This window comes from Scatophagus argus, chromosome 12 (genome assembly GCF_020382885.2).
Source record: "Scatophagus argus isolate fScaArg1 chromosome 12, fScaArg1.pri, whole genome shotgun sequence".
In the NCBI taxonomy this organism is placed as follows: domain Eukaryota; kingdom Metazoa; phylum Chordata; class Actinopteri; family Scatophagidae; genus Scatophagus; species Scatophagus argus.
In genome coordinates this window covers 7,547,768-7,558,262 of record NC_058504.1, presented here as the reverse complement: position 1 = coordinate 7,558,262, position 10,495 = coordinate 7,547,768, and the positions used below count along the sequence as shown (strand labels likewise).

Genomic DNA, 10,495 nt, shown 5'->3' with positions numbered 1-10,495 from the left:
AATAATATTTTGCATGCGTTGGCATTAGCTTTATTCGTTTAATTAAAGAAGGTATTACCATTCAATATGGCTGCTATGACAACTAACGTATGTATGATGACGAGTGCCGTCAGAAGGCCTACGCGCTGTGATTGGCCGAGATGCTTCCGGTTTCCTGTCGTTCATACATACACGTGAAGGTCAGCAATACAGCCATAAGGCTTTCGGAATTGGGAAAATAGTGTTCTTACGACCCCAGTTTGGCAGAATATGGATGGCCAAGGAGCGACAGCCGACCCTCAGCTTCAGCACTTCATCGAAATCGAGTCTCAAAAACAAAGATTTCAGCAGCTGGTGCATCAAATGACTGAGGTTTGCTGGGTAAGATCACCTGCAGGCTAGCATTGCAGCTATGCAGTTTGCTTTTTACATATATAGCTGATAGCTAGCTCGTCTTACCTTGGCAGAAAAGTCGAGAAGTTATGTCTATGATTTGCCGTCAAAAAATGGTGTCCAGATCTAAAATAAGGCCATACGCGGCCCCATGAGTGGTCTGAGTACGTTTTCAGTTAGGGTTTTGGGTACATATCGTTCCCCTCTGGAGGCAAGGTTTTCAATCATTATTTTCCTGTTACTCAGCTGCAAGCTGTATCTTCAGGTGTGTTCGTGATTAGAGCATTTGTTCCGCTGTCTAACCGGAACGATAAAATGTCTTCGGAACAGTCGTTTAAGTCTAATGGCCACTACGCCACCGCGCCGGACAGGAAGAGCGGCGCTTAGCGTCAGTGTGTGGAAATGTTCATCACTGACAACATTTCATTGCACTGGATTGAAATAAGACATTTGTGAGATCACGAAAAATACCTCTTAGGACGCAGTCTGCTGCTGTTAAACAGGTAAAAATATTAAGTCCTCCCTCGTGACGTAATGACGAGGCGACGTAATGCTGAGGTCACGCGTCAGGACTTGCTCCAACGTTAATTTGTCACGTTTTTAACCAACAAGCTCTTGTGCTAAATGTGATGTACTCCATGTAACACCTTGCCTCATCTCGTCCCCTCTCCCTCTTTACTGGTCTCTTGATCTCCAGGAGAAATGTATGGATAAACCCGGGCCAAAGCTGGACTCCAGGACAGAAATGTGCTTCGTCAACTGCGTGGAGCGGTTTATCGACACCAGCCAGTTTATCCTGAACAGACTGGAACAGACTCAGAGAAGCAGGGGCTCATTCTCTGAGACCATGTCAGACTGAAAACTGTCACTGAAAGGACTGATGAGACATGTCCACGCGTCCCCTGCTCTGTGACAAGGCCGTTTGGTCCTGACAGCTGACTGTGTGCTGGTGGACTGTCACTTAAACCGGGAATAAAAGGAAGATTAAATGTTACTTTTGACACAAGTGCCTGAGATTAACACCATGTGCGGACTCATGCACAAATCCAGGTCTTAATTTGTCCTCCACATAGCAGGATATAAGTGTTGCAGAACACTGTGGTCTGTTGACCTTACGTTGGTTTTGTTTGTCAAGTGACAGATTTCAGATCAGTTTACCAATCAGACTGTGAAACTGGACCTGAGCGTATTAATATCCACTGCTGTAAACTAATGGGTTAAGTGTAGGAGACTGCAGAAAGATGCATCTGGAATGTTCAGCTCACCAGCTGTTTAACAGCCACAAAGACTTCACCATACAGTCTGCTGTAATTCGAGAGGACTACCAATGTTTTGATCGAAGCGGCATGAGGTTCTGGACTGTACATATGCAATAAACAAAATGCCAAATAATTCTGCCTCTTTTGATAAACTGTCGTTAAGTAACATTGCAGTTATGCTTTAATCAGCATTACAACAACAAGTAAAAGTTACATTTAATATATGTTACAAATTGGCACATGTTGAGAGTAAATTTAAACAAAAACATTCTTTGGCGCCCTTTGTAAATAACACGGAGGCATTACAGTACATGGGATTAGTCATACTTGTTCAACAGCAGATAACTGAAATGCATTCAGAGCAAGCGAAATCTTGTGCCTTCACAATGGTGGTAAAGTCATACATTTGTACAATATATGCAAAGGTTAAAAGTGCAAAACTATAAATAAGATTGTTTTTAGTAACAGAAGAAACAGTCTTGCTTATTTAATGTTCAACTAATTTTAGTGATGGGCAGATGAAGCAATTAATTATATAATCATTTTAGTTTTGTGTAAAGTCCAAGAAGCCTGCATGTCATTAAATCTACATACTCCTGTTGAAAATGGCTGCATTAAATACAGATATTATTGTGAAACAGGTTACAGTAAAAAGCCTAGACATAAAATATAATTGCAGGAAACACAAACGTACCTTTTTGGCGGTTTAGTCTGAGTGCCACTGTGGGAATTAAATGAGCAAATTACAATTGGTCATTGGTTCGTATCATGAGGAAATGTTATCATAATTATGTATTCTCTTCTTATCCCACTAGTGTGCTAACCACATAGTTTAACTGTAAAACTTTCAAAACTCATCTAACTAAAGCAGCAGTGATATTTGAAGCTTTGGACGTCATTAGCCATAATATTCTTCATCTGACACAACAACAACAACACAATTTCAAAGTGTGCTTCACAGGAGTGAAATAAATGCAATTTATACATTTCAGCCATCCACCCATATCTAAGTTTTAAAACTTAATATACTGTAAAAACAAAAAACAAAACAACAATGTGCACGGCAGAGCAACTGACATTCACATTATACTATACAGTATAATATAGTATTAGAAATCTGTCCTGTTTCAACATCATGTGCAACCAAGATAAAAACTAAATGAAATCCACTGTGCTGACAGGAACATTCTGCTTACTAACAACTTTGTTCATCCAGTGCATACTGCATTGTGTAAAATAAACTTGACGAACTAGTCACACTGTAAAGCTGTGATGTGCATTAAAGCTTTGGAGTAACAATAAGGATTTTTTCTGAAGTACTGACAAGAATACCGGTCCTCCTTAAGAAGCTATCTAATGCATACTCCAGCACTCCTTCGAGCCTCCTTCTCTGGGCTGCTTCATCTCCTCTTCGACTTGCATGTCGTGGCTAGGAAGAGCCATGTAAGGCTGATGCGCCCAGGGAAATCCCTGAGGACCCTTCCTCAGGTAGAGTGGGAGGGAATCCCAGCTAAATGTAATGTCTTTGAAGGCATGGAGGAGGAAGATTCCTAAAATGATCGTGAGGAACCCGCTAATCGTTCCCACTACTCCATCGACGGTCATTCTCAACCATTCCTTAAAGAGGATGGCTGAGCAGGCCATGACAGAGGTGGTGAAAAAGACGTAATAGATGGGAGTGACTATGGAGGTGTTAAAGATGTCGAGGGCTTTGTTCAGGTAACTGATTTGAATGCTGACACAGATTACCAGGCAGATGACTAACGCCCAGAACAGGGGTTCCTTCAGCACTGCTGTACCAGCAAACAGCTCCTTAATGCCAATGCCCAGGCCCTTGACACAAGACACAGAGAGGGAGCCAATCACAGAGCAGATCAGGATGTAGACCAGCACATTCTTCTGTCCAAATCGTGGAGCCACAGCAAAGATAAGACCCAGGCTGCTTCCAACAACGCACACAGCAAACACAATGAAACCTAGTGGAAGCATTCAAGAGTGAGTTAGTATCTTTAGGGAAAAAAATCCATCCAACCCTTATCTGGGATTTAGTTTCCCCCAACAGGGTTAATCACATCACACTGATAAAGGGCTGGTCCTACCTGGGTCTGCAAGCTTCTCAGCCATGGCACTGAGGGAAGCAACCTCCTCCTCCTGTGGGGCATGGATCACCATCACTGTTGAACCCAGGACACACAGCACACAACCAATCTTCCCATGCACATTCAGCCTCTCATTCAGAAAGTACGAGGAGAGTACTGCACTGCAAGGAAGAACAAGTGATGCAAACACACTCAGAGACTCAGTACAAACTTTAAACCTTACACATATTCAAAAACTTACATATTAGAAAGATCAGTTTGGTGATATTCTAGAGGGGTCACAAGCTAAAAAGGATCACTTCCCCATGGGAGTCAATATGTGCAAATGTGACAAGTCACAAGACAATTTGAACTTGCAATAACTGTTTTTTTGGGGTTTTTTTGTTTTGTTTTTTTTTGGGGGGGGGGGGGGGGGGGGGTGAATCTGAAGCTCAGAATCATCAAAACCAATGAGCTTGTGGCAGACTTCAGTACTTAAAATACACAGCTACACATTAAACAATGTAATAAATATAATTTCCTTAAGCATGGAGCATTGATGCTTCATACACATCTCCAATACAGTAGATCTGTACAATCAGCTCACTTTCAATGATGACACCCAAGTTTCTTGTGCCATGAAGTTTTTGTTGGTTTTGGTCTTTGTTGACAACAACACAAATACAGAATATCACCAGACTTATCCTTAATTAATGAAAAGGCTAGCATATATTGGCATAGGAGTACTGGTAGCACACTAACCAAATACATGAGTAACAATAAAATCAGTGGTATGAAAAACTGCTTGGTAGAACTCAACAGTTACCTTACAAGTACACTCAACGCTCCAAGGGGAGTCACCAGCGTGGCCGGTGCAAACGCATATGCTGCGAAGTTAGCAGCCTCTCCAGCTCCCACTAGAATATAAACATGAACTGCAACTGGTTAAAAGGTGAAATATTGTTCTCTTTCAACCCACATGTGCAAATGTGCTCTTTGAAGGAATGTGCACTTGGTGTGGGAGTTGCATCTACTGCAACATCACCAGCAAAAATACCAAACCCACAAGAGCCTAACTTCACCCCTCAGAACAAAGATCTCAGTGTTTCTGGGGCATGGATGGAACACAGCTGACCCATTTTTAAGTCATTCACTTACTTGAAATTAGTCCTGCCCACCACAGCCATTCCTTCAGGTAAGCATACCCCCCTTGACCTGTGAGATGCAGAAAAGAAAAACTGGAGTAGACAGATAGATAGATAGATAAACTTTATTGATCCCAGGCTGGGAAATTGCAGTGCAGCAGCAGCAATACACACAACAAGCTAAACAAAATGTTAAAAATAGCAACAAAAAAGCAGCATATATAAAATATATATACAAGGCAATATAAAAAAAGTATATATACAACAGTAAACAGTGTAATGTAGTGCAAAATAAGGTAGAGGTAGAGTGTAACGTGCCAGTAGAATGTAAGGTGAGTGAGTAAAACATATAAAGTGCCTAGTGAAATAAGGCACTTTGATGTCAGATGTCATCATATTAAGTGTTTTTCTTTCTCCTTTCCAGATTGAGTGCACCACCTGCATCCCTCCATCATCCCTGGCCATCCCTCCACAGAAACTATTTTTATAAAGCTTGTACATTATTAAACATAATCCTCACACATCCTTCACAGTGTTGTAGTTTTTCCTTCAGTTACAGTAATGGATCACTGTAGCTACTACAGAAGAGTACTGCATTAGATTGCCTTAGTTTCAGTTTGGTGTACTTGATGAAATAGCAACTGAAATGTAGCTTTTTCAGTTGAGTTTCATAATATTGAATTGAGTAGTGAAGGTGAATGACATGTTATGCATCACATGAGCCAGGTTAGTTAGCGTTTAGTTTTTACACCTGTGACTAACAATTATCCAATTTCTGTCCCTATTTCCAAAATTAATTACAGTCTTGCATAATGTGGATCAGGTGGGACACCTGGCTTAACACATGACATGTGTAGTCTTTGCCTTTTGAAGAACTACACTTGTGTTCAAGCTGGGTGTGGGCAAAAACACCAAACTAATTCTGTATAAGCTGAATGTATGCATGTATGTATTTAAAAACACATTAAAAGGACCATGAATATACAGGAGTACCTCACAGGAATATACCAAAATACACATTACTTCGCAAGAAATCCTCCACCACGGACCACTTTAAGATCGTTAAAGCTAAAGTTTCACGTTAACAAAGCTTGTGGTATCTACCTGCTCGCATTGAACCTTTGCCGGCCAAACGCAGCAGGCCTTTCTTCTTCAGGATAAAACTCCCACCGATAAAAACACTGGAGCTCACAGCCAGAGAGAGACCGATGTAGAAGTCCAGACGATTTACTTCCATCTGAAAGCCAACACAGAATCTCTTCCCCACGAATGCTAAAATAACAGAACTTCTACGACAAACGAAGCTTTCGGGAACTTTTCTGAAGACCAGCAACAACAGGCGTCATGTTTTAAAATCACATGACAGCTTAACCACACCGACGATCTCGAAATTAGTTTTTTAGGCTGGTAGACATGCTTAGGAATTAAATACTGAAAAGCCCTCTAACTTGGCACTGGTTTAATTCAATCCATTACACTATCAAACTTCTGCGAAGTGATCCTTTTGGCAAGACTGTACCTGCGAATTCACGTAAAAACTTACTTCAGCAGCTGATTGGCTGGCCTACATGGTACTTCCTGGTAATTGCCCAGGAAACCACGAGGAGGGCGGAAGTTGTTCTTCCGCCTGTCACCGTCACATGTTCATCGTCTACTGTAACTTGAAAATCGTTTGAGGCGAATGTATTAAACTTCATATTAAAAAAAATAATAAGAAAGTACGCATTTTGAAGAAAAACGACCACTGTCTGTGTTTTATGCTACTACTATTATAGAGTTTTTGAATATTACCAAAGTATTTACTGTATGTCTATGCTATATTTCACTCCTGTAAAATGCTGTTGTTGAAAGTTGTGCTTATTCCAACTAATGCATATGCTGTTGGGTAGGTTAATCTACTTGCCTGTGTCCAGACCTTTGAATCCTCAATCAAGTCTCCTATGAGGAAATTAATTTACAGCAACACGTTTCTTCTTCATCATGAATCATTCATCAGTTATGTTACTTAAGCAAGTGTTTTGTCCTTACATAAGTTCTCTGAGTAAAAATGGCATACCATCATCAAAAAGAAATATGAACATGTCTCAAAGTGTATTACAGTGACTCTATTTGATGGGATTTCTCGCATTATAGTCCATTGTGGACGAATTCCTAGACTCTGCATTGAAGGAATACATATCTGTGACTGATGGTGTAACAATCTCCGTATGACCAAGACCATTACAGTGGACAATTCTTTGTTATGCTTTCTTATAACCAATTGTACTTTTATTTTGCCCAAGTTTGTTGCATGCCTTGTGTGTCTGTAATGCTAACCTATTCCAATAAAGTTATTTGAAAATAATTTCCTGGTGCTTCTGAGTGCACTCACTGACTTAAAAGCTTAAAATTTGATATTTTGCTGCTCGACTAATTTAAATCTTCACGTCAAGACAACTTTAACGTCTGATAAGTAGGAGGTTGCGGATAGATTGCGGTTGCGCACTACGTTGCAAAGTTTTGATTGGACGAGAGATTGTTGCGTACAGAAACCGGAAAAGGTGCTAAACTTGACAAACGAGAATAACAAATGCATTGCTGTTTCAGACAAAAAACGTATTATTTAATAGTTCCCGTCAATTTCACTAAAATCACTTACCAGGCATACTCATGATCTTCTAGTAATGTTTCGATAAAGGTTGCGTTTTTCCGCCTGTGCTTTATTTCCTGCGAAATCTTTAACTAGCTAAATGCATGGCTAGCTAGCTAGCACGTACCAGACCAAATTGTTACTGTATTTCCTGGACAAAATATCGTTTGGTGGACTTAACGTGGACATCGACTGCTATCCAGTCATGATACTCCCATTTCTGTTTACAACCAGAAGCTGTAAAGCTGTTCACAGATTGCAACACAATCAGTTTTTCTCACCAATTACGGCTCTGTCGAGACATCAGAGGGTCGCTGCGTTGAGACACGCAAGTACACAGTTCAGCAAAGATGACAGGAGTTACTATGTAACCACTCCAATCTTCTATGTAAATGCTTCTCCTCATTTAGGCCACTTGTACTCAGCTGTGATAGCTGACTGCCTTCACAGGTACAAAGTTATTCAGGGCTTCAACTCAAAGTTTTCAACAGGTAAATCCTCCATTGACTGAAACACGTGTAATGAAGGAATTTCTGTCAGCACAAATCTCTACATTTCAATCACATCAGAGGTTATATTAGAAATGTGTGCACAGAAACATTTATTAACTATGTAGCAATGTGAATCTGACATTACAACAGAAGAGAGTAGTTGATAAAGCAAAAATGTCAGAGACTGGTTTCAGCCTGTCAAGTATACATACTTGCTGCTTTTTTTCTGTTTTATATCAATGCAGATTCAGTATTTTGGGCTTTGGACAAAAGTAATTTGAAGATGTCTGAGAATCATGGATGGTCACTTTTTTCTTGAGATCTCACTATCAAAACAATTGATCAGCCTGTCAAGTAAATATTAATAACACACCATATTGTCTGCATTTCAGGCACAGATGAACATGGCTTGAAAATCCAGCAAGCTGCTGACACTGCAGGTAAAGATCCCATGACTTTCTGCACTAATGTGTCGGAGAGGTTCAAACATCTCTTTAACAGCTGCAGCATATCGTATACGGACTACATAAGAACCACTGAGCAGAGACACTGTCAGGCTGTGGAACATTTCTGGGCAGTGCTCTGGAACAAAGGACTCATCTATAAGGGGACTTATGAAGGCTGGTACTCCACACAGGATGAAAGCTTCCTCATGCCATCACAGGTAGCTGATGCTTTGGATTCATCAGGGAAGGTGGTCAAGGTTTCACTGGAGAGTGGCCACAAGGTAATTGGAATGAACTTTGTGATTTTAGTGGAGAAAATGAGTGCAAAAATGGCACTTGTTGTCCTTTTCAGGGACTAAACTCTGCCCTAAGATAAACATTCTTTCTGCTAGTGCTTCTAAAACTCACTTTCACATTCTGTCTTTTTGGTTAAAAGTGCACAAACACCACAGTGTAAAAACAACCAGTTGTGATTTTATGAGAGGTTATGTGTTGGGCTATTTTTTTTTTTTTTTTTAACTCTGCGTTAGTCAACCATCTCATGGCTCCATCTTCATATTGAATGGACCAATGTATGAGTGGTATTGATCTTCTCATCCAACTATTTTCCAAAATGTCTAACTATTCTTTTAAAAAATTAAAGTCACAACTCCACAGCATGTCCAATTTTACTTCATCAATGAACTTCTTTGCTCCACTATTTTGCAGGTGGAATGGATGAAAGAGGAGAACTACATGTTCCGTCTGTCAGAGTTTCGGTCTCAGCTTCTTGACTGGCTCAGAGGAAATCCCCAGGCTGTACAGCCTGAGCGTTTCTACCAGGATGTTCTCCAGTGGCTGCAGGAGGATCTTCCTGATCTTTCAGTCTCTCGCCAGAGAAGCCGCCTTCAGTGGGGCATCCCAGTCCCCGGTGATGCCGAACAAACCATCTATGTCTGGCTAGATGCTCTGGTGAACTATCTAACAGTAGCTGGCTATCCAAATAAACATGACCAATGGTGGAATGTGGCCCACCACATTGTCGGAAAGGACATCTTAAAATTTCATGCCATCTACTGGCCATCTTTTCTTCTGGGGGCTGGACTGCCACTTCCACAGGCAATACATGTGCATTCTCATTGGACTGTAGGAGGAAAGAAGATGTCTAAAAGTTTGGGAAATGTTGTGGATCCTCTTGAACGCTCACAGATGTACACGACTGATGGTATGAGGTACTTTCTTCTGCGTCAGGGTGTTCCAGACTCAGACTGCGACTACACAGATGACAAAGTTATCAAGCTGCTAAACGCAGAGCTCTGTGACTCTCTGGGTGGTCTGCTTCACCGCTGCACAGCCCCTGCTCTTAACCCAGCTCAGGTCTACCCCTCGTTCTGCCCCCAGTCCTTCTCAAGAGAACATGGAGGCAGGGCTGTGATGGAAGACTATCACATGCTGGATGCTGTGAAGCATCTCCCTGGTGTGGTAGAGCAGCACTATGAGAGCATGCATATATACAAAGCTCTGGAGGCCATCAGCACCTGTGTGAGGCAGACGAACGGGTTTCTTCAGCGCCATGCACCTTGGAAGCTGGATAGAAGAGACAGTAAAGACCAACGCTGGCTGGACACCATCATCCATGTCTCCTTTGAGTGCCTGAGGATTTATGGAACACTTCTCCAGCCAGTAGTGCCAGAGATTTCTAACAGGCTGCTAACTCGACTCGGGGTGCAAGCAGGCGAGAGGAGCTGGGCAGACTTGAATTTCCTACCAAGGTATCAGGGAATGGACTCTCCCTTTGAAGGGAGAGCTCTCGGATCTGAACCTGGAGTGCTTTTTAGACGCTTGGAGAGTCAGAATGTTGTTAAACAAAAAACAAAGTTGCAATGAAGACTTGATATATGTTCTCTGTGTATTGATTTGACCAATAAAGAAATAAAATTCCTGTTAATTGTGGTTGATACCATTTGGATACTTCAGTTTCAGCATGTTGGCTAACTGGGACACATGAAATAAACAAGGCCATCATTAATGTTATTAGTGACTGCCGCACTTCCTATTATGACATCAAAATTTTAGGCCTTTCACAGTTTCTGTGA

At 41.3% G+C, this 10,495-nt stretch overlaps 3 protein-coding genes across 4 annotated transcripts; 2 read left to right on the top strand and 1 right to left on the bottom strand.

The window, feature by feature from the left end:
- Nucleotides 1-102: 102 nt before the first annotated feature.
- Nucleotides 103-1,764, top strand: timm8a (translocase of inner mitochondrial membrane 8 homolog A (yeast)). Its single transcript, XM_046406447.1, has 2 exons — nucleotides 103-360; nucleotides 1,070-1,764. Exons 1-2 carry the CDS (start codon nucleotides 250-252, stop codon nucleotides 1,229-1,231), a joined length of 273 nt encoding a protein of 90 aa, XP_046262403.1. The 5' UTR covers nucleotides 103-249; the 3' UTR covers nucleotides 1,232-1,764.
- Nucleotides 1,765-1,784: 20 nt separating this feature from the next.
- On the bottom strand, nucleotides 1,785-7,860 carry zgc:101583 (uncharacterized protein LOC494104 homolog). Of its 2 annotated transcripts, none has more exons than XM_046406444.1 (5): nucleotides 7,765-7,860; nucleotides 4,868-4,924; nucleotides 4,536-4,626; nucleotides 3,731-3,891; nucleotides 1,785-3,607 (listed from the first exon to the last, which is right to left on the bottom strand). In XM_046406444.1, coding segments are annotated over exons 2-5 (876 nt in total). In that variant the 5' UTR covers nucleotides 4,869-4,924; nucleotides 7,765-7,860; the 3' UTR covers nucleotides 1,785-2,984. The 2 variants fall into 2 exon arrangements, with proteins under 2 accessions (XP_046262400.1, XP_046262399.1); XM_046406443.1 differs by lacking the exon at nucleotides 7,765-7,860 and adding an exon at nucleotides 5,959-7,208.
- mars2 (methionyl-tRNA synthetase 2, mitochondrial) lies at nucleotides 7,387-10,347 on the top strand. Its single transcript, XM_046406440.1, has 3 exons — nucleotides 7,387-7,974; nucleotides 8,367-8,701; nucleotides 9,129-10,347. Exons 1-3 carry the CDS (start codon nucleotides 7,689-7,691, stop codon nucleotides 10,284-10,286), a joined length of 1,779 nt encoding a protein of 592 aa, XP_046262396.1. The 5' UTR covers nucleotides 7,387-7,688; the 3' UTR covers nucleotides 10,287-10,347.
- Nucleotides 10,348-10,495: the final 148 nt, after the last annotated feature.

Bases quoted from the DNA above. Each gene is read 5' to 3' on its own strand.
- timm8a (XM_046406447.1), top strand. From the start codon at position 250: ATGGATGGCCAAGGAGCGACAGCCGACCCTCAGCTTCAGCACTTCATC. The intron at 361-1,069 runs GTAAGATCACCT...CTTGATCTCCAG, and splicing joins AAATGACTGAGGTTTGCTGG to GAGAAATGTATGGATAAACC.
- zgc:101583 (XM_046406443.1), bottom strand. From the start codon at position 6,091: ATGGAAGTAAATCGTCTGGACTTCTACATCGGTCTCTCTCTGGCTGTG. The intron at 3,892-4,535 runs GTAACTGTTGAG...TCTTCCTTGCAG, and splicing joins GCGTTGAGTGTACTTGTAAG to TGCAGTACTCTCCTCGTACT. The intron at 3,608-3,730 runs GTAGGACCAGCC...TGCTTCCACTAG, and splicing joins TGAGAAGCTTGCAGACCCAG to GTTTCATTGTGTTTGCTGTG.
- mars2 (XM_046406440.1), top strand. From the start codon at position 7,689: ATGATACTCCCATTTCTGTTTACAACCAGAAGCTGTAAAGCTGTTCAC. The intron at 7,975-8,366 runs GTAAATCCTCCA...TCTGCATTTCAG, and splicing joins CAACTCAAAGTTTTCAACAG to GCACAGATGAACATGGCTTG. The intron at 8,702-9,128 runs GTAATTGGAATG...ACTATTTTGCAG, and splicing joins CACTGGAGAGTGGCCACAAG to GTGGAATGGATGAAAGAGGA.